Below are 27,001 nucleotides of genomic sequence, written 5' to 3' on the forward strand. Positions count from 1 at the left end.
CACACACAATCTGTCAACTTGCAAAAACGTGCAAAATGTTTAAGAAAAAGAAAAGGAAATGTAAGTTATGATGACTTCGTTAATGAGATGAACATGGGAACGGTACAAGAATGATTTCAAACACTCCTCCCAACTCAGTTATGGCACAGAACGCACACACACACACACACACACACGCACACACACACACACACACACACACACACACGCACACACGCAATCTTACAAAGGAGTGCGACAAACTTGTCGGCGCCCCTCGAAGGGTGACGCTACAGTTGATTTGGGAATTACAATTAGATTTATTATGTGGTCGCATGTGGCTGAGTTCTCCGTTTGTGTCGCTGGATTGGCTGCAGCGAGCGCCGGCGCCGTGGCGTTTACACCGCAGCACAGTCAGTGTGTGTAGCGTTACCTCACTCACACACACAGTGGAACAATAGGCCACATTTACTGTAATGGGCCACCAAAAATATAAAGACTGAGGGGAATAGTCAGGCTTTGGAAACAGAAAGCCTTGTGTTGGAAATTATTAGATTCTTGGAAGAAAAGAAAAAGTGAGCTCCATTTAGAGCAATGGAAATAGAAATGTATAAAGAACTACCTGTCCCACTGCTTTCACACACACACACACACACCCACACACGCACACACACACATAGCAAATAACACTTCAACATTAATCTGAAGTCTTTTTTTTTATTCATATATATTTTTTTTCAGATTGTCTCTCTCACCAAGTTGTACTGACACTTTTTAGAGCCAAAGCAGGCTAATAAATACAATGAAATGTTAAAACGCACAATTGAAATTTCAAATACAATACTCATCACAAAAAAAGAAGAAAAAACAAAAAGAATAAAAATAAAAATGTGTGTGACCGTGGAAACGTGTGCTCTGCCTCCGCAGGTCACGACTAACAAGAGCATGAGGTTTACCTTTTTTTTCTTTTTTCTTTGTCAAAAGAGACCAGAGGCGGCGTGGCCCGATCAGAGCTGCGAGAAACAAAGTTCGCTTAAATAAATGAAATAATAATAATAATAATAATAAAAAAATGCTTTGAAAGAAATGGCAATTTTAATGGAGCCTGGCAACACCGAGGCCCCCCTCAAAAAGAAATAAAACAATCTGATTTCATTTGACTAATTTGTAATGTTTTAAATCAAACAATAACTTCACATTAGTCAATAAAAAAAAAAAAAACAGAAAAAGTACATCAGAATTAATATCCAGTGCTTAATATGTGTATGATGCTGACAGAAATGTAACAGGAGCTAAAGCTAATGCTCAGTTCTAATAAATACAGATGGAAATGGTTGTGAGGAGAAATTTTGTCATGAAGCAGAAAATGAAAGAAATGTTTAAAAAGCACTCAGGGAAACAGTTTTTTGAAATGAAAAAAAAAAAAGATTTGACATATGAGTGAGCACAAATATTTTCCCCTCGGCATCATTATGGTGAGGAAAGCTCTGTCCAGCTAATTTTGAACTATACGAAAATACAACAGGTCATCGTTTTAGAATAACAGACCCGTTTAATTTTGCCTTTAAATGTATGAGTTTTCAGATATTTTCCACATTATTCTAAGAGGACGATTATAGCAAACAAGCTAGGAGACATTTTAGGACAAATTGAAAACACAAAACCTACAATAATCACATCTTTTTAGCAGAACCTCTCTGAGACGGCTCTCCCACCTTTCGTCTGATTCTGAGTACGAACAGCTTCAAACATCCTTTTAGGACTCAGCAATTCTTAAAGGGGCAGGTCATGATTTTTTTAAGTGAGGTTCTGTTGAAAGGTGAACAAAAAAATGTTTTGGATAAATCCAGATTAGTCAAACCAGAAGACTGAAGTTAACGTCTAGTCCGAGAGGAGCAATGACAAATATGAACTTCTACCATCTTAAAAAGAAAAACAATCTTAAAAACAGTCCATGGGAATGTCAATTTACAAATGCCTAAACTGTAATTATGTTTCCACTGGACGCATATTTACAGTGATTTTCTTGAAGGTAGGAGGCGAAGGGACAGAAATATTCGTTTCCTGAGAGAAACGTATAGCGCTCGCAGAAACTAACTCACTGAAAACCAGGCTGGTGTTAATATAAACTAGCTCTCACTCAAACTGCTTAAACACCTTTCATTTTTCTGACTATGAATATCACATCAGGCAGCAAGTTTGAGCAGAACCATTTCACATGTTCCACTCTTTCTATATGTTTCACACAGGAAGCTAATCAGCAGCGCACGACCTCCGACCTCTTTTTTCTCATTTAAATATTCATCATCTACTTTAAAAAAAAAAAACTAAACAGTGTAGTTTATGGTAGAGATGCACCTTGATGAAGATTTTCTTTTTTTATTATTAACATATACACATACAGATTTTTTTTTAAATTAGATATTATTGTATTGTATCAGATATTATTATATTGTCATGTATAGTCTCAAGATAATTATAAATCACCTACTAAAATCCTTATGGATGCATTTATAGAGCAATAGTTTGTAAAAAACAAACAAAAAAACAAAAAACCATTTGGCTACATTGTAAGACATTTTGAGACAAGACCTGTCTTAAAACCTTAAGAGCCCGTTTTATGTTCAGCTCCTCTTGGACAAGCTAGCGCGCGCCGCCTCAAACTCAAACTAATCTGGATTTATAGTAAATAAGAGTCACGTAATTCAGGTAAAATATCAAGTGCTTCTAACCATTTAACAAACCATCACTTCAGAAATTATTAATTTAAGATGTAAAAAAATAAAAAGCTAAAAAGTACCTCTGTCCATAGCCTGATTTAAAGGGACGGTCATAAGTGCTGATACAGCACTACGCTGAGCTTCCAGCAAACTGGTTTGGCGTGAACCCAGTAGAACTACAGTTCTACTGGGTTTTTTTAATCTCTTTCTCTTTCTCACTGTTTATTTCTGTTTTTATTTTAATTATGTAAAGCACTTTGAAATGCCTTGCTGCTGAAATGTGCTATACAAATAAAATTTGATTGATTGATTGATTGATTGAAGGAACTCAGAGCAACATGGTTCATGAAAGCACCAGTGCAGTTGGAAATAAAATGAGCTACTCTGCTACGATGTGTCTCGAAGTGAAACAGATTCCTGGAGCAACACAAAGCTATGCGTTCGTGTGACTGGGGCAAAGCGTGATGAAGACGTGTCCTCCCTGAGCTCTGACTGTGACTGGATCAGGAGGGGAACCAGCATTTTACAGAAAAACAAGAACAAAAAAAAAAACAGTCTATCACACCAGATAGAAAAAACATGATTGTATAAGACTTTTTTTTCTTCGTTTTTTTTTTGCAGCATTGGAAATTAAGACTACAACATCCCGGGACAACGTGAATGTTTGGCACATCTGAAGAAAACTGTACAATGTATGGGTTTTTCCTTCCTTAATAATAATAAAAATAATAATAATAATAATTATAAGGGATTTAACTCCCTATATTTCAATGACAGTCTGAAAAATCCTATCTATGGAACATCTAAGAGTCCTACTTCTATGGAAACAAAGAAAAAAAACCCGACATTCACAAGCTGGCACATCATACCTGAGCTGGGATATTTCTTAAAAAAAAAAAAAACAACTAACAGTAACGTAATATAAGCAGTTTGTAAGGGGAGAAAAGGCTTAGCACTATGATGAAACTAAGGTAAGACTAAGAAAGTAACACAAATCAGAATTTATATTAAAAACTTTTGAAATTTCAAGTTCCGACAGTCCAGAGTTTGTACAGGCAGTGAGACCTGTCAGAGAGATCGATGGAACAGAAAACCAAACGGGGTCACAAAAAGTCAAATACGCCGTAATAGTAAAACTAACACACTCTTTTACACATTTAAGACCAAATAGCTGTCAAAGAGCATTTTGTGATGCGTGAAAAAAAACCCCATGCATGCTCTCTACAAACCACACCGCGTTATGATGCTCATTTGTTCGTTGTCTCGCTTTCTTTCTCTCTCGCTCTTCTTGTTCCTTTAACGATTGTCAGAGTGTAGGAAACTGCAGCTCCTTGTCAGCTCAAAGTCTGAATGATTGTTGAGGTCGTGTTCGTGGGACACCTTCTCCCTCGCCGGCCCCTTTTTCTTCAACGGGGCGCCTGTCAAGACACTGTTCCACAAGTCTTTCGGATCTTGCCTGGGCATGCTCGGTAGGAAGTCTGCCTGGAGGTCTCCGTGATGAACTTTGTTCTCAGAGTTCGTCTCTGGACGTAAAGGGAGTCGTTGTTTTTGTCATGGTTTTTCTTTTTTTACTCATCACCCCCCCGATCGTGGTCAGTTGGCGCTGACCACTTCCCGCGTCTCGTGCTCGCTGCTATAGTCCGATTTGGGCTCGTCCTCAAAGTCCTCGTACATGTCCATGTCGTCGTCTCCGTTTGCGGGGTCACCGGGGAGATCCATGGCGCCGACGCCCGTACCGTTGCTGCCACCGCCGCCGGGCTCGGACTTAACCCCGTACGTGCTCTGGATGACGGGGATGTTCGGTTCGGGGCTGGCTGACGTGCTCGAGCAGTCCGAGGTCAGATGTGGGGAGGGCGTCGCCGTTGTCGCCATGGTTATCGCGCCCGGGTAAACTCCAACGCCTCCTGAGCTGTTGCCCAGAGAAATCTGGGGTTGAGGCCTGAGATTTGAAAAAAATAGAATAAAATAAGGAGAGAGAAAGAAAACCCATGTTAAATTCTGGTGAACTACAACACACAACTTCAAACACATATCTTCGCCATGGTGGATTCTAAAAGTCTGTATGCAAATACAGTCCAGGTCAAAAACACAGACATCCTATTTCAGTTCAAAACTTAACATCTTTGCCGAGTTCTGAAATAATTTCGATTAAACAGAATCAGATTCACTCAATGGCTTCACTTCTGGAAGATTCCCCACTGTAAAATAATGAACTAAGCTTGTTTTTAATTGCCATGGCGACCTTTCACAGATAGTCAGACAGCGACATGAACTCCTCTAAGGCCAGATGTCTTAGCTTTTTGCTAACAAACAACCGTTGCTACAGTACAACCCAAACTCAACTGGCTCAAATGGTGACTTACTTTATAAGCKTAAGTCACCATTTGAGGTATAAATTGTTTTCGAATGTTACATGAAATGTGTATATCTTATAAAATTACACCCTAAAAGTGAAAGAGTATATGTGTTTTGCTTTAATTTGTTTTTTGTTTTTTTTTGCTTGTTTTACTGTAACTGCAAGCACAAGCACAGCATGGTCACTCATAGATTTTGGCTACATCAGCAGGCTAAAAATGGACTGGAACAATTTGGGGAGTTATAACAAAGAGAAAATGTAATTTATCTGCACTGAAGAACTAGAGCTATTTTATTTAATTTTCTCTTTTGTTCCATGTGTTGGTACATAAAAGCTGAAACCAGCATGCTAACAGGCTAGCCAAACAGAACATAGTTGGTGTTCTGCTGACAGATTTCCTAACATTTTGGCAGGGGCCTAGCTAACCTCTCTGGGGTTCAAGTATTCTCGTAAACTGAATACAAATCACAGTCAATTATGACAAGAGAAGGTGAGCTTACTTTTCTTTATAAAGAGTAATTCAAAACCCAGATGGATATAAAACTTTAACATGAAGAAGTTAATGGTAGCTTTAAAGTAAATTGGGATGTTTTTCTAAAAATTCTTGAATGTGAACCTGCTGTTGGGATTAAAAGAAAAGAAAAACAAACTTGAGTGTAAAGCTTGTCTTCCGGACCAGCCTGCCGCTAGCACTGAGCGCTACCTGCTAGCAGCAGGATGAGCTAATTAGCCTGCAGACATATAAATGGGATGAGGSTAAACACTGTTTAAACAAACGCACCACATGAAGCRGGGAAATCATTTCTCACCCAACATGTCTTCGCCTGTCCTCGTTGCCACATTAAGACGCCCCTGGTTTAGCTGTGTGGACTGTGCCATGAATTAGCGGCGCGGCTCTAACTGAAAGTCCAGGCCTCGGTTGAGCCTGAGCATTTTTTCACATTTACTTGACCACACACACAGAAAATGTGGCACTCAGCCTGTGACGTCTGCCCCGCTCTCTTTCCCCTCTCAAACATCTGCTTACATTTCATATTCCACTCTGTCTGTCTGTCTCTGGTTTCGCTGCCCGCAAGCACCCGCCATTGTCCTGATTTAATAAATGACGAGCTATTAAAAATCGCTCCCGATTCAAGCCGCGGCCTCTGGTAGATCCATCTCAAACTCAGACCACTGAGATGGCTTTAAACACGGCCGCGACTGGTTCCCATTAAAGACAATGCCACTGTTCCCCTCCCAGCCCCCTACCTTTCTGGTCTGACTATTCTCTTAAAAATATAATGTTCTTAAGCAAATGCTTGAAGGATTTCGCAGATGGAGCCGCAGTGGGCTCCAAACCTTCCATGAGGGTTCCAAGTGCAGCACACATGAGAGAATAAAGCCTCAAATAAAGTAATCRGATGTCATCGAAACATTTAGTAAAATAGCACAAATACTGCTCTGAGGAAAGAGAAAACATTTTATATGTTGATAGTTCATTTTTACCTTCTTGTATTACAATTTTTTTTTAAAAATACCTTCAAATGACAACATTTTGTACAGAAGTACATAAAAAAACAATAAAATGCAAAATAACCAAAGTGCTTATCATAAAGTATTTTGCCTAAAWTAAATRCTCAAAGTTAGAATACTGATGTTTTAAAAATAAAATCCTTCTTTTTAAAATAAAAATCTGGATTGAAGTCTTCACAGACTGTATGGAGTACAGAGTAACATGATGCTGCCCCTCCCCTGCTTGTTTCTGCACACTCCTGATTTTTCACTTTCCTGTCACGACGGACAAAATTGTCCATTAGGGGGGAAATGGAACGATGTGAAAACTAATGGAAAATCGCACATCACTCTCATTAGAATGTTAACAGTAGTTAGCATGCTAGCAACAACGTTTAATGCAAAGGAGCAGAAAGCAGGCAGCATCACAAACAAAAAAAAGAAAAGTTAAGCATTTTGAAAGTAAATTTCAGTTGAAACATAATAAATAGTTTATATCTCATCTGCAATAGACTCTTGATGTCTTCATTTAAAATAAAACACAGATTAGTTGGTCCACTGGCTGAAGCTAGAGGCTATCAAGCGATACGTCTGCCATCTTAAAATAATTCTAATAAAAAATGTCGTAGGTTGTGTGAATGCTATTAATAACCTTTGTTACGTTTGAATTGAAATGCTTCTAACCTCTTTTAGGAAGAGCTAGCAAAAGGCTAGCCTTTAGCTTCAGCTTCCTGAACTGAACAACTAGCCTATGCTACTAAACGAAGGCCATGAGAGTTAGCTACTGAATGGAATGTCTAAAAGAAACTCTCACTCCAAACTCTCCAAACTATCACTTAAAAAAGTTAAAACATTTGATGACATTTAAAATATTAAGACTATTCAATAATTATTATTATTATTTTAGAAGCAGAACAAGTCATTTTAGGTTAAATGAAATTATGTTACAACATTTGTAATTTTAGCTAAGGTTATTGCACTGTGACAATCTCTGACCACRCTTTTTATTTACAATAAATGTGTGCAGCATTTTGTTACTCTAAGATCTTAATAGATCAGCATTTTGAGCTGCTTTTAATATGACGGGTGCTTTACAAATAAAATCGATTGATTGAATAGATCCCTAAAATGTGATTTTCTCGTCATTTTTGCGATTACGAGTACAAGCGAGGAATGACGTGTCACCTGAAACGTTAGAACTGGCTCAGAAAGCACAAAGTGAAACCCCAGCCACACTCACCCCACAAAGAACTGCCTCATCTCCTGACGCCGCGAGCGCATCAGCTGCTTGTACTCCCCGATGCGCAGCTTCTTGCCATCGATGATGCAGGTCCTCTTGGGCCGCGGCTTGTACTTGTAGTTGGGATATTTCTCCAGGTGGATCTTGCTGAGGCGGGCCTGCTCCTCGTAGTACGGCTGCTTCTCCTGATTGGTCATGGCTTTCCAGCGAGAACCTGAAACGCAGCGTTGGAATTTTTTTCTTTTCTTTCATATAACAATTAACTTGAAACATACAGTTTATGTAGAAATTAACTTTATATAAGAATGAAATAATAACATATTTAAAAACATATACATTTGTAATCTATATTTTGGCTTTCCTACTGTTTTTTGTTGTTGTTTTTTTACTTGAATGTCAATCTAGGGCAAGGTATTAGTTTTTTTTATAAGAACAAAACAAAGCTTGAAAATGTTTGACTTTTGAAACATCAAAATTTCCACACGTTTTTCTAAAAGTCGAACATTTGTTAGGAAGAAGCATAGAAATGTTGAGATTAATGTCAGAAATTTCTAGGAAAAAACCTGGAAATTTCTGAGTTTGAAGAGGAAAACATGCGAGAAAAAACTTAGAAGTTTTGAGATTAATGTCAGAAAGAACTAGAACATTTCTGAGTTTTTTTCTCAAGTTTTCCACTTTTGAAGATCATAAATTTTCTTGCGTTTTTCTAAAAAAAAACAAACAAAAAAAACTTTGAGATTACACTCAAAATTACTGAGTTTTATGGCAGAAATGTACTCCTCTTTTTTTTTTCTACCTAGAACAGTTTTAATACGCCGCCGTATTATCCTGACAGCCACCATCAGGTATTAGAGGCTGTTTAAAGCCAGGAGTGGATTCCTGTCTGCTCCCTCTCAGCCCAGGAAGAATGATACATTGTGTACTTCTACTGTTTCCTGGTAAAGAGGACCTTCTGAACAAGTGGACCAGGTCTTTACGGCGGGAAGGCAGCACATCTGTGAAGCACTTTGATTATACACACTCAGCCTCGCTTGTCTGTTTATCGAGGTTCATCACAAACTTTCCTTGTACTTTTGTGACACAGGAAACACAGGGGAGTTTGTTTCGAGCCTGCCACCCACCTTCTCCCCCAAAAAGTCCAGCTGTGTTTTTGTGTTGGAAGGAAATGCACTGTATACGTACGGTCATATACACGTACACAATTTCTTTTTTTTTCTCTCTCTCTCTTGGAGTCTTGTTACACAAGCATAATAACGGCCGACAGGACTTATTCCCAGTTTTCTTCACTGAAATAATGACGCCTGTTAATCAAAACCAAGTCAACACCATAGAACCTCTGAAGGAAAAAAAAAAGCGGTCCGTTCACTCAGGAGCAGCATTTACGTTCTGCTGGCTCCGACTCTGCGTTGGACATCGGAGGTCTTAGGAATGCTTCGAGAAACAGCCGTTACGCTCAGCGCAGCGTGAATGGATATCTGTGTGGAGGAGGTCAGAATCCACAAGGATTTCAACTGAATGCATCCATCACACGAGTCAAGGTGGCACAGTGGAGCTCTGTGTGTGCCGCGTTCCTGGCCTGAAAAACACATTAGTGCCTCTCATAATCTGCAGCTTGTTGGTAAGGAACCCTGTGAACTGTGAAATACAGAGGGAGGGTAAGCTAATGAGAGCGCCGGAAAAAACCCCCGTTACTTTATCTTGGGATGGGAGGGAGGATATCTTCGGTTGAGTTAGCAGAAAAGTTGTTCCTACGAATTAAACCTGGTTTTTTAATCCAGTTTTGCAAAACTTTGACCTGCCAGRATGAAGCAGCTTTAGACAGGCCTTAAAGCRAACAAAACAATGACAGATCTCACATGTATTTAGCATTCTAGCTAGTACTAATTGKGCTAGCTGCACAATTAGCACAGCTAGCATTACAAAAATAGTRCTTATTGTTTGGAACAACGCCCAGACAATGTATATTGATAATGTGCGTCAGATGAGTAGAACACCGACAATTATGTCATCTGTCGTTTACGTAGCTGCGTTTCCATTACAGATGTGCACAAAACTTTGTCAGTATTCCATTAATGTTGAAAAAATACAATGTCGCAATCACAATGTTTCCATCAAATAAGAAACTATATCACACTTCAATTAGTTTGTTCACGCAATAAGTCATTAAAAAAYATGGCGCGCCACAACTTCCTGTCGTTTTATTCTTCCTCATCTTAGTGCCAAAACTTTTCATCAACAAACAATAGTATGTGGATAAAAAAATTCCATYCATCCATTTTCTGTACACCCTTGTCCCTAGTGGGGTCAGGAGGGGTACTGGTGCCTATATCCAGCAAACATTTCGGGCAAGAGGCGGGGGTCACCCTGGACAGGACGCCAATGTGTCGCAGGGCAACACAGAGACAGGCAGGACAAACCGAAATTGACGTGTTCCCATTAAATACATTTAGTTTCAAAATTGTCAAATTGAGCAAATACATGGACAATGCTAGTGATGTATCTGTTTATGGCAAGAAATAACTACTAAACTAATAAACCATTTTCATTTTGTTTGACCTTAAGGTCTAATTGGTAGACCATTGCCTTTTCCAGTCTGGAACTGGGCATTGCTTGACCCTGTGCCCCCTCCCTTGATACATTCTTTAACCCTTTGGTTAAGGAAAGGCRTTTAAAACGTTGATACTGGTTTTAGCTGTTGCTGTGATGGAGTTYATAGTTTAGTCTGCCAGCAAACTTGAGTGAAATAAACATTCTCTGACCAAAGTGGACTAGTCAAGATTCTCACCCAGGATCTTGCTAATGTTGGAGTTGTGCATGTCGGGGAAGGTCTGCAGGATCTTCCTCCTCTCGTCTTTAGCCCAAACCATGAAGGCGTTCATGGGCCTCTTGATGTGGGGCTCGCTGCTGTTCCTGCCTCGTGCCTCTCTGAACACCCGTGCCTCTGTGATATTATTCCCTAAGAGACGACAAACAAAGACATTCGCTTTATATTTTTCAGATTCATTTCCCATCTTTCCATCWRAAAAAACAAAGTCTGACAAATAATTTAACCCTGTTGGGTTGAGGAGTACAACAAAAGTCTAGAGAGGTCTTTCTGGGATGCCCTCCACTTCTTGACATGAACGCTGCACGCTGTAGTCGGTTTGCTCCTGACTGATACTATCTGAGTCCCCAGGCTCCCGTGTTTATCCTCTGCCTCTAAACTAAATCATGATGAGTACTCTTCAGCTTCTCATCTTGTGTAAACACTGGTGCTTTATGAGAAACAGGTGGGTTGAGGTCAGAGTGATCCAAGGCAATATCCAGGGAGAATATTTTATGCTGTGCAGAATGCTTACTACAARCCGTATGGAACATGAGGTACTCAGATGTCATTTCTCATCATTTCTAGGCATCGTGAAGGCAGCCCAAAGCCGGACTGCCTTAAGCTCAGTCCGGCTTTGGTTTTGCACACTGGAGACAAATAGCACACTTTAACAGCTAATGTCATCTAAATGTTTCAAAGACACCAGACACCGGCGTACTTCAGTGAGGTCCTGGAACCAACTAAACTACTGGAGCAGGCCACCTATATCTATACCAACACTTGTTGATCTACCTTTGATACATCTGTCAATGATTTTGAATTGCCTGGATTATTATAAATCTCATCAGAAAAAAAAACAAACAAAAAAAAAAACAGATAACATGCAGCAAAAAAGGAAAAGTTTGGTTAAAAAGTGGAGGTCCAACAGAGGCACCCACCATCCAGATCCTCTGGTCTCGTCAGGTCGATGACTCGATGGACCATCTTCCCTGCGTCCTCCCCAAGCTTCCCCARATGCTGGCTGAGAGTCTCGTAGTGAAGCCGCTCCTGCAACAAAGGAAAACCTGTATAAACTTGAGGGCTTCCCCCAGTGTATTTTGAGCCTGGCAGGCTTCCAGGCTTCACTTGCTACCCCACCACGTCAAGCCTTGTTTGTTTACTTTAAATAGGGTTTTTGTTATAGACACGTCACAACGCGACGTCACATGAGCAAGATTCTGACCTCCAGCGTTCTGTTGGGGGGCAAAAAGCCGCTCACAGATTATGACTATCATTGGTTTTAGCTTAAATGTACTCATAATATGTAAGAAACGCTGTGCTTTGCTATTAAGTGTCAACTAATTGTCAATACTATGACAGCTAGATAACAAGGTTCAATAGTATCACATTTCACAGGTCAGGAAAAAAATGTAATTGAATAAAAATAGAGAGGGAGAGAGAAGTAGGTCAGTTATGCTAGCTTGACTTTGACAACCTTAACTTGTAGATTTGCTGCAGAACTCTGTGTTTCGGTTCAGTTAAAAAAAGGTGATCCACACATCAACTCTCTAACAGATGATCAGTAGAGCAGGTGTTTGAATTAGCTAATTAACCACCGCTGTGTTCAGACTGTCACTTGTTAATAATTGCAAAAATAAACATCAAGCCTGAAGATATAACACTGCAATGGACTGAATGTTCTGTTCTTTGTGAGGGAAATATATATATTTTTTGTGCTAAATCCTGATAAATTAGTGGGGCTGTTGTCAGTCAGTTTCCGTGGCAATGGGTTTGTGTGTAGCGTAGTGAGAAAAAAGAATAGCAATGGTTTTGAATTGTTCATCAATGATTTTCCTGCACTGTACTAAATTAATAATACCTACATCTCCAGGTTTCATTTTTAACATTCYATTCAAATCATTTTGATCTATATGGCTCATATCGTTTTCGCCTGGAATCTATAATGTGAAAAATCAATGTATATTTTGAGATGAGATGGATTAAGAGATAGCTTTTTCTGTATGTACTTGAGCCTCTAAATATCTGGTGGTGGACACTGTTCATCTGATACCCATGCATATGTGCAGATCTGCTCAGCTCCACACACATCCTTCAGAGGAAAGAGATCCCCCAGTGCAAATGACGACAGGGGAGCCACCTGCTCTCAGAGTGCGTGCGACTGCATTGCTTACTAAGCTGCAGTTGACTGAACGTTCTTCTAGGGTTTACTTGTAGAATGTAAAAATGTGATGACACGTCCAGATAATGCCAAACAATTGATGCCTGGGGGTGGGAGGAAATATATATTTTTTAAACTAACATTTTGTGAAAACGCAAAATTTGAAGAAAATATGATCAAATGCAGTCAAGGTTATTGAAAAATGGAATAAAATTAGGTTTGCCCCAATAGCTTGGAAGTAATTTCCAACTACCCAGTTCAAAGCTAACGGTTAGCCAGTTGCAGTATCCTCACAATGCTTACAAAATGTATTTTGTATTTCAGAAAGGTCAATATATCTCATACATCTTTCAGTAACACTTTATTTGAAGGGGTGTGCATAAGACTGACATGACACTGTCATAAACATGACATAACATCTGTCATGAACATGAAGACGTTTTTATGAATGTTTATGACWGTTGTCATGAAGTGTCATTCGGTAAATAATGACACTTTTATTGCAAAGTTGCTCTAAAAGTTGCATTGAAAGTCCATCAAAAATGCCAACTTTGCATTAAATTGTCATTATTTACAAAATCATACAGATTTGACACTTTTAATGGACTTTTAATGCAACTTTTAGAGCAACTTTGCATTAAAAGTGTCATTATTTACCGAATGACAACTGTCATAAACATTCAACACTTTAGTCCCCAATTTGAATAGAGTCTACCGAACTATCAGGTTTGAAAATACTCAGAGTCATGAATGATGGCAAAATTACACTGAGATATGTCTATGAAAAAAGTGAGCAACAGTATAGGATATATTGTCAAGGATTGTTATAGGAAAAGAGAAACATCGAGCAAACACAAATTTCTTTTGTGTTCAGTTTAGAAAATATTGAGAATATTGCCCAGAAGATCTTRTGCCAAAAGATATTATTAGCACCTCCCAGCTCTGCACCTTGTTTACAGCCAAGCACTTACTTGGCTGTAGACTAAATAGCTGATATTCAAAAATCATCAAACATCGACCTAAATCATCRTCTAATTGATGCATTAGCTTGAGGCTAGACTAATCCTTTGTGTTCTTCATCTTCCCATTATCACATGCTTGCTCTAATTTGGCAAATCTACCTGCCACTCCACTTTTATAGACAATCTCTGAGAGGCTCGTCTTCGGTTGCTTCTTGGCTAAAATTATCCCAAAGTGCGTCCGAACACATCAAACTCCTTCACACAGCTRCTGCACATCCTACACTCTTCCCTTCTTTTCCCTTTCTTCTTTTCTCTTCTTTTTTCCCCCCTCGCCTCTGTCCTCCCTCCCTCCTAACTCCCGTTCTTTTTCTGGTGACAGAGGCATTTTGTTTGACGCAAAGAATGGTTGCTGGGTGAAGTCATGCCGCGGTAGCTGCTGGCAGAGTTGGTGGAACTTAGGGCCCACCGAATTTGTGTGTGTGTGTGCGTGTGTGCGTGTTTATAGATGAGGAGTTGGTGCAGGCCAATGTCAGCACTACAGCAGGGCTGTAATCAGGCCTACCACAGAACATGTGCCTGGGCAGTGCCACGCTCACCACAGGAAGCAACCTCCTAACAAAGGACTAAAGAAAAGAGAAAAAGAGAGGGAGAGAGCGACGGAGTAAGATAAAGTAAGGAATGGAAAACCAGCTTAAAGAAGAAGAATAGCCACTCAAGTCCACCGAGAACCTCCCGTTCAGGCTCATGCCTTGCCAAAGGATGGCTTGTGGAAGGCCGCATCGGATGATGCCTCTTTCTGAAGATGTGGCSAGAAAAATCTTGGCAATCTGTCCATAAAGGCTGGATGTCAGATGTTCTATAGTTCGCAATGTTTAAACAGGTTAAACAGTTTGGAAAGATGACTCTGCGGCAAATGGGAGGAAACCAACGGAAAAGTAGAGAAAAAAAAAGTTGGGGTTTTGCTAAATGGACCAAGACATCATCAGCAGAGTTTGGGAAGATCCAACGAGCAGATTAACGACAGGCCCCCGGGTCAACGATTCTCAACATATTCCCTTTGCGGTCGCTCTCCTTTTTCGGTCTTCTTTAAAGTCCCTTTGTGGCAAATGCAATAAGGAGCTGTCTTCCCTTTGTTTAGCTGAGATTGAAATAGGTTTGGCCGGCGCGTTTGCTGGTTTCTGACTGGATCRTTGCCCTTTTTTGGAGTACGGTAATAGATGTCTCTCATTATAGTGCGTGTATACACAGAAGCRAAAGAGGAAAGCGGTCGAAAAGAAGTGCAAGACTCGCTTTGAAAATGTTAATCTGTCCCAAAAAAAAAAGAAAAAAAAAAAGACAAATACCAGCAGCTGATGCGGCCGTCTCTAGTAGCTGTGTAGTTCTAAATTTAAGAGTGGCTCGACTCTTTTTGTTCTGCTCGGTTTCTTCTCTTTTTGTCGTTTCGCATCCCGCCACCGTTGCCAAGGCAATGCTCCAAACTTTGCAGTGTGTTTTTTTTTTCCTTCTTCTTCTTTTAATTCATACTGTATTGAGCTCATTACCACAGTTACAACTTGCTTTCTGCCAGCGCAGCCTCCCTCCAGCTGACCCGCAACCGTTTACTGTCTCCTCCAGGACCAATCAAGTTTTGGCAACCTCCTAAGGCCCCCCTTTCTTTTCTTTCTCCATTTTCCTTCTTCAGATTTTCTTCAGCTGATAGAGTTGTCAGTCAATCCTACTCTGTCTTTTTCACCCCCCTTTCTTCTCTCTTTTTTCCCCCAAAACTTCTCCAATTCAAGGCCTTTTGTTCCCACCTACCAGCCCCTTGAGGCCAATTTTCCTAATAAGAAAACACTCAAAAGGCTATTTGAAGGTTCCACTTTCAGTTTTGTTGAATATATTGCTTCAGCATATATCATTCAGACATCATTTGAAGAAAAATTATGGTTGTTACTCTTTTTAATCAGAACTCCTGGTTTCATTGGGCACGCTTCCTAAAAAAAGAAGAACCAAGTCACTTGTTCTCCTCGGTCTAGACCTTTCCTGCTTAACGGTGCAAGTGTGCTGACCAACGCTAACATTGGACATACAAAAGACTTTCTGTGGAATGGGTCGTATTAAATTAAAGAGCCCAAAATTTATGCTTCCTGTAAACTGCAAAATTTGTACATATATTGCGATCGGTCCTTGAAAAGCCAACGTAAAGGGAATTTGAAAGTAACTTTAATGGTCGTAAATGAAACACTGGAGGTGGAACAACATCTACGCTCTGTTGGCAGTGAAATTTCTCTTAATATGGCAAACAGTTATAGATTAAAAAAAAAGAACACCCTCTGTTAACTGTATGATTTTTATGTATCTTGACACCCCTGGTCTTTACCGGGTCATAAAATCAAATTTCAATTAAAAAAGCAAACCTAAATGGAAAAATCCACCCATTGCATTGAAGTGCAGACGTAGGAGTAAATGTAGGAACATTATTTAAACGAGTGATAATCAAGTGAGCTCATTTAATGAATAATGAGAAGGAGTTTTGGCAGTTTTCCGAATCTGGGGCATTAAGTTATGTGGTAGCATCAACAAAAATCTCATAGAAGCAATTATCTGCAGCCCAAAACCTGAAAGGGTTCAAATGCCATTTAGAAACAATTCAAAGTCCACCATTCAATCGTGAAAAAGTTCACTCACAGGAGAAAAATATTTGAGACAGTTGTCAATCTTTCCTGAAGCTAATACTACAATATATTTACCCCTTGGTTAGAAATGCTCAGAAAAACTGCAAACAACCAAGGAAATGAATTTTAGACTCTTCAGGCATGATAAATGTCATAGTACAGTACATTCTCAGGTGTGGTTTGTTAAAAAGAGTTGCCAGGAGAAAACAATTTTTTTAAGCAAGATCTGAGAATGAATGCAGTAAAATGTAGAGTATATATGTATATAAAAAAATTAATCCGTGTTGACGGGTGATTGGAAAAACACCAAACAAAGAATTTTAGCTCAAAGACGTCAAACCATCTGTAGTGAAACACAGCAGTGGACGGATGATGATGTGGGTTTATGATGCTTTTGGACCGGTGCACCTAACTTTGATTAATTAAACCATGAACTGCTCTATACACCAAAGAACCTCAACAAGGATGTCCAGCTCCACTCCTCAAGCGTCGGCGTCCTACAAGATTTGCTCCGACTCATCTCATCAGTAATACAGAGGCCTGGTAATCGATTCAGGTGAGACCTGTTGCCATGGTAACAACCTTCCAGACCACTCAGGTCTTCTAGTTTTAGCTTACTCTGCATCCCCAGAACCAGGACCAAACATGGGCTATCAGCATTCAGCTTCCATGCTCCATTAATCTGGAACAAACTTCCAGAAAACAGCAAAATTGCCGAAACACTGACTTCCTTTAAATCAAGACTGAAAACCCACCTGTTTAGAGTCGCCTTTGATAATAAGAACTGGAACATTTATCAAAATATTTGACGTATATTTGCTTGAAGGTTTTTTGTGATGACATTTGACAAAACGTAATGTTTATCGCTTCTTTCATAATTAGCTACTACATTATGTTTTTACTTTGAACTGCCTTGTTGCTAAAAGCAATGAAGCAAAATTCAAATAAACCATATTTATGAGATTATCAGTCTAGCTATGAGCAAGAAAACAGACGTATTTATGTCCTTTCTTAACTGATGTATAAATTTAAACCACTTTTGCTTTTGGATCCAGTCTGCTGGTGTTCAGCCAGATACATATCATACCAAGAACACCAATTCATTACGCAGGACTGACTTTGCTCTGATTCACCCAAAAGCCTCTTTGTTCTTACGTTGTAACGTGACAAACGACCACGTCCAGTTTGTCATCACGTAATAAGCGAGCAGTTTAAACGCTCCAGTCTTTCAGATGCTTAACAGGGCTTATTGAGTGCTTTGTGACTGTTGAGATAAAAATGAGSGTGCAYGCTCTTTTTCTTTCTTTTTTGCACATGCTTGTGCGCACCCACACAGTCAAACACAGCGACTATTTCTGTGAGCCCWGGCAGCCGCAGGCCAGCTGGAAGCAACGTAAGCGTAAGGTGATACTCAACAATGCCACTAACTGGCCGGGCCTGTAGTCTGCACACCAGCTATAATGACATTAACATGGCCAAGGCCAGCGCAGAGCCAGGACACACACACACGCGCACGCACACACACACCCACACACGCACGCACACACACACACACACACACACACACGCACACGCACACGCACACACACACACAGATAGAAGGCTCGGATCGCTTTTTACGTCTCAGAGAAATGCTATGGGACTAAAATACACACACAACGAAACAAACACAAATGCCGTCCGGCGACTCGGTTTGAGCCGAGTCAGCTGGAGCAACGAATAGCTCAACGTTCAACACCGAAGGTATCGGTTTCAGCGTTTGCCCCTTTTCCTCAATAAAACCCAAATCCACTGTCAGTGTGGCCTCATAAAACAAAAGGACCGAGCCTTAAAATATTCAAGGGGAGTCGGAAACTTATTCGGCGAACAGAAAGCAAAGGGCGGTCCAAGGTAAAGAGAGAGTGGCGCTCTTTTAGCCTCCCGAAGGTGGAAGCGTTGAGTCACACTCTTGGGTCTCTCCGGCAAGTTCCATYCAKGAATTGTTTAAGACGGAGCGAAGTCTTTGGGGAGTTTGGGGGGAAAAAGGAGAAGAAGAAGAAGAAAAACATCGACACCAACAGATTTGTTTGTCGAGGTTTTTTCCTTTTTTTTTTTTTTTTTTGATGCATTTACGTTTGAGAAGAGAAACGGCCCGAGTGCCTGTTGTTAGGTGGCAAACAGCAACATGACAACAAGCRCCGGCGGAAACAATCACTAAAACTTTCCCAGTGAGCTTTTTATTTGTAGGCGGGCGGCTGTAAACTAAATAACTGCATTGCTTTGGTTTTTGTTTCCTATAAAGTTGGAAAATGTCGAGTTTCAACGACTTGCAGCGGTCCTCGCCCACCTTAACGTGTGACTGTTTCTGACTTTAACTGTAAGCAAAAAAAGAAAAAAAAGAAAAAAGAAATCGCTTTGATGCACAAACTCATCTCCGTGGTACTTTCAGCTGGACCTGCAGCAGACAAGTCACATTAAACTTTCATAAGGAATTTATCTGCAGCTGTTATATAATTTATGCTTATGAGTTTTTCAGTGTTTACTGGTATAATGACTCATAAAGAAAAACCCACTCGGGAGCAAAAGTTGTGTACGGCGCTGGATTTTCTTCTTCTTCGCCAGATTTCGGATGTTTTTCTTCCTAAAGATGCAAGCCAAACAAGTCCAGAAGATTCAAAAACAGCCCATCCTTAGAGCGCACCAATCATGACCTACTTGGGGGTTGAGGAGGGTTCAAAGTCTCCACCCCTAAAATATTTATGACTTCCTCTCCTCCCCTTTTATCTGCTTGGTTTTGAGCAACATGGGATCAATTGCACAGGAGAGTCAGCCTAATCGCGTTCTCCCCCCTTGTTTTTTTTTTCCCCCCAGAATGTCTGATCCTAAGAATCCATGATTGGCTGATCAGACTGATTGAAGATGTTTTGGAATGTGAATTTCTTCTGTGGATATGAGATCTCAGTGCAAAGACTCTAGCTTGGTCACCCCGATGGACAGAAATGAGCAGAAGAGACTGAGGAGAGAAATGTCTAGAGACCGAATTGGACGAATGGTGTCATTTTGCTCTTGACTATTTGCTGGCCTGTGAGAAACTCAATGTTCCCTGATCAGCAAACGTATCATACGTAAGCATGAGCAGGTCCTGCAAATAACATTTTGAAATATGAACATATCTCATAATGTTCATATTATGAACATTATATGTTCGGTTAAAATCTGTCACTGCCACAATTTTAACCGACTTAATGTGTGAACAAGCATAAAAACACAAGATTTCTTAGCCAATGGAAACATCGCAATTGCGAACTTGTGTTCTTTCAAMATTGGCAGGAAACCGACTTGCTCACATTTGAGATGGAAACGCAGAGAGAGCCTCTGTCAGTTGATAAACATTAAATTGACTCTAAACTGGGAGGCCAGTTATTAGCTGGTCAAAGCTTTGTAAAAACTGAAGATCGGTATATTCCTACAAAATTYTGATCTGAACATCTCTAGAGGAGGAGAATTTGTCTCTGAAACACACCCTGTAATTGGGCTAAAATGCCCCAACCAGGYCGAACACACGCAGACAGACACACACATGAACATAGGCTAATGTTAACATGATCTATCAAAAACCGAGGGAAAAAAAGCCCCACTCACATAGTCAGGGCAAGCTCACAAACATACACACACTAACACGCCAAAACCATCACTTGTCATTGGCCCAGCTGCTCTCTCTTCAAAGCTCTTGGCTTCTGGGTGGCCGGAGAGACGAGAGGAGAAAAAGAGAAGTTCTTAAGAGCAGCAGCAGCCCGAGCCAAATGACACCAAATATCATCCATGAATATTCCTCAGACCGAGGCTCTGTCTGAGGAGAAACCCCGGACACTCAGCCAAGGTAATACAAAAGAAAAATGCGCCACAGGAATGAAGGGGCTTCAGAACCACGGAGTTGCGCATCGCCATTTCTCCAAGAAAGTGTATGTTTTAGGGCAACAGAGACAGAAACCAATGCTTCAGAGGGAGAAATGGAGAATCCTTTCAGCAGGTCGAAGCTGCTACATTATTGTTATGTGTAACGTATTTTAAACTGACCAAAAGTCCTTGCTAACACTTGGTAACATATGGCTCATGTACACTGGTTTGTGCTGAGAAAGGCTGGATACAACTTGATTTTTGGGTGACTATTCCAGAGGCGTTTGGTGTTTTACCTTCGGCCGTACACTGGATTAAAAAGACTGGGTTCATCAGGTTCCTTCATTACTTGATGGTACAGAATARATAACAGTAGGTAGCTGTAGCATAGATACGTCTACAACGTGCTAACAACTGGACTTCATATCCAGGACTGGATCCCAGTTACGTAGAGGACAATGTCATGTTCAATGACTGCAAACATTGCATTTTTGTTGATACCAAATGGATTGGCCAAAACATTTCAGAAAACTGTGGATTTAGTGGGATTTTCCTTAAGATTCTCACAGGTTTACAGAACATTGTCTGAAACAAGAAACTGTCCAGTCAGCAGTAGTTTTGTGAGCAAAAATTCTTTATTAATTTCAAAGATCAGACTGATTACAGTCTCCTGAGGGCAACAGCAGCTCAAATTTAGTAGCTACTCATGACGACCATGCTATGTAGAATACCATMAATGAATGAGAGACATATCATACCTTGAACCTTGGGTATTACTCTGCTCAGAACAGGAACCTCAGGCTACAATTGGCACAGGCTCAGCAAAACTGAACAGCAAATTGGGAAAACGTTGCCTTGTCTCAACATCTAATTTCAGTTGTGACTTTTATAGGTCAAAGCCATAATTTTATGTTACTAAGGGAAGGCATCCTGTCTTGACTAAAGGGTTCAGGCTGGTGGGGTTAGCATAATCCAGTGGGAGATAGCTTCTTCTTACACTTTTGGACKATWGGTAACAACTAAAGGCGACTGAGAGCAACTAAGACTTAGTGWCAGAGCAGTCATATTGTAATGGGAAGTTTATTGGGTCACTTCCAGTATTCTCCCACCACCTGTCCACATGCCCCTTGGCAAGTCACTTAACCCCAAATTGCCTAATGACCAGATTTTTGGTTTATATGTGTGTGCGATTTTGTGAGTGTGAATGGGTGGAAGTTGGTTTAGTGTAAAGCACTTTTACTAGTCAGTATGAATGAAAAAGCGCTATTCCTGACCATGTCCACCCCTATATGATCCTACTATACCCATAATCTGATGACTCACAACACACATAATCTCAAACCAGTTTCTTRAACATGACAATTACTTCTCTCCAAYAGAGTATCTTTGGGATGAGGTGAAAAGGGAGATTTGAGTCAATTCAACATCAACTACATGATGCCATTATGTCAATGTGGGCCTATATCTCAGAGGAATGTTTCCAACATCCTGTTGAATCAATGCCATGAGGAACTAACTACTAAGAACTGGGAAGGTGTACCCGATGCAGTCCRGACCTACCCACATGAAGTCCATGTGGGTAGGTAGGGCTGGATGATTATATTACATTTATGTCAAACTAGCTTTGTGGTAAAGAGAGAGGTATGGATGTTATGAAGTCAACTGCACGATGTAAGAAAGAGGTTTCAGTTRATGTAGAMATTTTTAAAGGGGCAGTATTATGTGTTTTTCAGTCATATAGTATCATTTTATAGCACAATTAAGTAACTATACCAATTTCAGTTGTTATAAAAATGCTGTAYGTATCTAGAATGACTTTAAAGAAATTTTACTTTGTAATTTAACACCTTAAAATTGGGCTTCTGTCTCTTTAAAAACTTTCTGAAATTTCAGTAAGTCATCACAACATGGCACCTCTATTAACCCTTTAACATTTTTACCAGCATTGAACTGAGAAGTAGCTCCTTTAATGAGCTCAGCAGATGCACAGTTCCACCAGGTGTTTGCTAATTGCTGCCAGCTAGTCTGAAGGAGCTGAGTGGGAGAGCTGCTCTGTATTTCAGAGCCTGAGAAGCTTGGAAATTGGAGCTCAGAGGAGGAGCTGCGCCTCGAAAGCGGGGTTAGGTTGTACAGCTGAATGGCTGCCACGGGAGATTAAAGTATTTCTCAAACATGCATGAAAGAGTCAAAGCAACACTCCAGGTGTGTTTTTGAATGAGGGAATAAAATAACCTGATGTAAAGCTAAAAAAATTTTGATTTTACACAATACTGCTCCTTTAAGTTTTGGTATTATTGAAGAGATTACAATTTACTGACTCCTGTAAAAGTCATTGGTAAAAAGAGTGGGCGCGTCCTAACTTGTACACACACATCCCTCTAACCTTGTTGCTGTTGTTGAGGTTCATGCTGCTGAGTGCGGACAGCTTGGCCTCCAGACTCTGGTGGCCCGGCTGCTGCTGCTGATGGTGGAGCTGCTCCCTCTGGATCTGCTCCCTCATGCTCCGCGCCTCCTGGATGGCTTTCATAACCGCGTCTTGGTCCCCAAACAACGCTGTGGAGTTAAGGCTGGACAAGATGTCTGCACACGGACACAGCAGAAGAAGAACAGTGACACACTTGATTTACATACAAGAATGTTAGATAAAATTGCATCTTAAGAGTCTAAATCACTGCATTTAGTCTACAAAAGAAAAGTAGAAAAGTGGAATTGGGATGTTAGATAACTGGTAGAAAATGTCCTTCCTGTTTTGTCACAGAGCCTGGTTTGACCTTCACCGCAGAAACACAATTTCACCAAGTCATTTTGGTCTAGTTTCTAGTGCAAATGTCTCTCTACAGCTGAAATAAGACAAAACTAAYTTATTRGGAACTTTTCAGCACCGTAAGAGATTGTTTGAAGTGAGTAATTCCTTAATATTGATGAAAACGTTCTAGTTCCACTGGCAGATCTTTTCCACTTATACGATGAGGAAATGTGTTGTTTAAAGAGAAATAATCTGCTTGTGGAGTTAGCAGATTATTACTTATTCAATAATATTAATAATATTCAATAATTTTTTTTGTTTTTTTAAGTGTTGATTTCAGAATTGTTTCTGTGGCAAACCTCTTATTTTTTTGATCAATTAGTTTAGGTTAAAGTAGGGGATATTTTAACAYTTAAATACACAAGATCAGATTTTTGGGCTCACATCACAGTCTGCACGTGTTGTTTTCCGGTTTTCGGAACTGAGGAGAACCTCCCTCCCTCCCGCTTTGCTTGTTTGTGCGCCACACTCTTCACTTTTGAAGCCCCACACGCGCACTTCAGGAATTAAAAGAAGTTAAAAAAAAAAAAAGAAAAAAAGGATGTAAAGTTTCCGCTGCCCTCCTTGTTTAATTAGCAGACGAGTAAAGGAGGCACTGTACGCTTGGGTGGCCGCTAAAAACGGGTGAAAAATAACTTTTGCAGAGAACACAAGCGTCTCGTCCTCAAAGCCACAATAGAGAAGCCGGTGAAATTGTTTTCTGAGGTGGAGGGTGGTGGGCGAGAGGTGGGGAGCGGGGGGAGTGGTATAATGAGAGGCTTTAGATTGGCCTTAATAACAGATAGCAGAGGTAGGGGCATAAAAGGTCTAGCGCGGGCAGACAATAATGCGAGGAAGCTCTTAAAAACCAAATAACGTGTGCTGGGTTTCACTGCTTCCGCTGCCAGGTTTTCATTGGGGCTAAATACAGGGCTTTGGACTCCTGTAAAACACAAACACTCACTCAGATTTTAMACACACACACAGAGGTCTCCTGGTGGGGTTGAGGTGTCTGCAGTCGTTCGGGCGCACGCGGCGCAGCACAGTGTGTCTGTGGGTGGCAGGGAGGAGCGAAGCGTCTGGCTGCGTGATGTTTTTGTTTTTCCATTTAAAGGGACTTTTTTTTTTYTTCACACGGAAGCGAGGATGTGTTTGTTAGAGGGGTGGTGGATGTACGGTGTAGACGTGAGGAAGTGTGTTTACACACGACGTGACTTTGGGCCGAGCGGGGTTCGGTCCGGCGGGATGTTTCTGCCACCTACCCAGGGAGGTGTTTCGGCCCATGCTGGGGATGGAGATGGGGCTCGGGATGCGACCCTTGCCCAGGCCACCTGGGCTGGTCTTGTTTCCGGGCAGCAGGCTCTGCGTGGGAGACGTCGGAGAGCGATACGGCTCGGCCGTCTTCGGTCTGGCGGAGAGGTTCAATGGCTGTGTGGATCCTTCTTCCTGTCCGGAAAAGAGAAGAGATGTTCGGGGTGTAAACATGCGTTCTGCTCAACATACCCGCTGGGGCTTGATATACGACTCACACGACAAGATGAGATTTTAGAAATGCTCCACAGAAAACTAAAGGCATAAAGCCAGATATTTTTGTATTTTTTGCCTTGTTTGCACTTTCTGACTAGGGATTGCACCGATCCACTGTTTTCACTTCCGATACGATATCTGACATTTAAAATTGGCCAAAATAAATAAAATAAAGTCAAAATTAAAGTAAAAATAATACAAGTCAAAATATTATGACTTCATTTTGGTAATATTACGACATCTATGACATATTATTACAACTTTATTCTCATATTATTCTGACTTTAGTCTCGTACAACTTTGTTCTTGTAATACTGATTTTTTAATGTTATAATATGACTTTATTTTCATATTTTTACAACTTTATTCTCATAATTTTATTACTTTATTTTCATAATTTTTGTTTTTTTAATTTTAGATTTTTTCCTTAACATGGCTGCAACACTCCATCATAAGGTAGATCTTTTCCTTTTAATAAACTAAATCTTAAAACTAACTTTAGTAATTACTCAAGTTATCCATGATAGAAAGATCTGTTGGATGATCTGAGACATTTAAATACAAAACAAGCAAAAAAAAAACAGAATTAATCTGTACAGAACTATCTCAATACAGAACAAATCAATTCTTGTAACTATACATTAGCAAAAAACAAAACCAAATATGCCCACCACTGGTGTCTGTGTCTATATTTTCGGTTTGGCTGCGAACGCGTCACAAACACGGATCCAATTTGCAGCTGACAAAGTGTCGAGGAGAGGAGTTTAGGATGAGCCTTGTCGTGGAAAAACAGTGAGGGTGTTTAATGTGGGTGGGGGTAGTACATGCACAGTAAAGGTTAGCAGAGGGTGGGGCTCTGCTCCACTGTTTGAGTGCGGCCAGCTCTGACGCCGGCCTATTGTGACGCCGGCTGCAGCTGTGCCCCACAAACACATGTGGTTTCCATTACCGCCTGGTTGTTGAGTAAAGATGAGGCGCACGCTCTCTCCAGTGAAGAGGTCTGGGCTTCTGCCAAACAGCAGCCAGCGCCAGTGTCCTGTATGTGTGTGCGTGTGTGTGTGTGTGTGTCAGAGCGCAACTTTTAAATAAGCTGCCACTAATTGAGGGTGAAGAGCACTGGGCCGTGCACAGATCATCGTTTCAACATCTTCCAAATTTCCAGCCTCTCGATTCTTTTTTTTTTTTTTACTTTGCGCTAATCGTCAAGTCTTAAGTGTTTTCCCATAGCGCACATTCTGAACTCACTCTTTCCTTTTGTGTTATTATGTTGCCTGTTGCGCGCATTAAGACGCCGTTTTTAACTCTGCGTTTATTAATTACAGGGGAGCAAGTATGAACGGCTGGCTCGGTAGGCCTGTCTTCTAATGATCGTACGTGACTCCGGCTCGCACGCCTCCCCCAATCATTAACGCAATTGGATTTTCATGCACCTTAATCTGAGTGACGGGGCTGGACGCTCGCTTCTCACTCTTGAGGTTGGAGGGTGAAAGCGGACCGGAGGAGTTGGGAGCCTGCGGGAGGGGCGTCATCTTGGCTCCCGGCGAGATCTGCATGCTTGCCAGCTGTGCGGCGTACAGCTGCTGCAAAAAGAGGAAAAACCAGAAAAACCAACAGCTTATTAACATTGTTCGCCAGCAGCTCGTCAGTGGCTTTCCTCTTTCATCCTTTCTTCTACTTCCATATACACACACACGCACACGCACACACACACACGCACACACACACCGTCCTATTTTTTGTAGCATATCTTTGGTCCTCTCTGGAGGTTGTTTTTTTTTTGCACCACAGTAGATCCACTTATGCATGCTTACTGACACAATGCCATGCAAAAGCATTCCAAACTTTTAATTTCTTGTAACCACCAGCTTCATTCCATCTTATTGGGGTTTTTATATGATTTGAGCAACACAAAGTTTTGTATACTTGTCGCCTGGCTGTTGCCTTCATACACAATTCCGCTTGGTTCTCATCGCCCTCCAGTGCTCTGTCTGGGATTTCTCCCATTGACTTGGATTCTTCCGGTGAAATTTCAATGGGTCCAATCAACAAATAAAATTAATAGTTGTGAACGGTGATTTTCTGAGCTGTTTTAGAATTATAGTCTGCCTGTAGTTTTAACATCGGCCAGGCTTCCAAAATATTGAATTAACATCAACAGCCATCTGATTCAGCTCAGCACTTTGGAGTAGAGGATGGTTGTTTACAGTGTAGGTAATTTCCGGTAAGCTTCATATCGTCCAACTGGCTTATTACATACATACGTCACAATCAAACATTAGCAATTGGCTAATGGTAAAAACTTAAGACTCCATGCCTCTGTTGAAGGCATCCATTAGCTGCTGCTAACAACCATTAGCGGGCTCATTAACTCATTAAGTCTTGCTAACTGCTAGCTCTATTTAGAACAGTTTCTCAGTAGCTGAGGGTCCAAACCCTCTGTACAAAGT

General features: G+C 40.7%; 1 protein-coding gene across 4 annotated transcripts in view; it reads right to left on the reverse strand.

Moving 5' to 3' along the window:
- Nucleotides 1-676: 676 nt before the first annotated feature.
- The window catches only part of LOC103465716 (transcription factor SOX-6-like), a 154,491-nt gene continuing 128,166 nt past the window's right edge, over nt 677-27,001 (reverse strand). For 2 of the 4 annotated variants that reach the window (XM_008410807.2, XM_008410808.2), the window contains 7 exons: nt 25,985-26,134; nt 24,290-24,473; nt 22,626-22,822; nt 11,531-11,639; nt 10,572-10,742; nt 7,787-8,000; nt 4,293-4,638 (listed from right to left, as the gene is read on the reverse strand). In XM_008410807.2, the coding sequence (XP_008409029.1) occupies nt 4,293-4,638; nt 7,787-8,000; nt 10,572-10,742; nt 11,531-11,639; nt 22,626-22,822; nt 24,290-24,473; nt 25,985-26,134 (1,371 nt within the window). Of the gene's footprint in view, nt 4,639-7,786; nt 8,001-10,571; nt 10,743-11,530; nt 11,640-22,625; nt 22,823-24,289; nt 24,474-25,984; nt 26,135-27,001 lie in introns of all 4 variants that reach the window. The other 2 variants (XM_008410809.2, XM_008410806.2) reach the window with 2 other exon arrangements.

This window comes from Poecilia reticulata, linkage group LG6, assembly GCF_000633615.1.
Source record: "Poecilia reticulata strain Guanapo linkage group LG6, Guppy_female_1.0+MT, whole genome shotgun sequence".
In the NCBI taxonomy this organism is placed as follows: domain Eukaryota; kingdom Metazoa; phylum Chordata; class Actinopteri; order Cyprinodontiformes; family Poeciliidae; genus Poecilia; species Poecilia reticulata.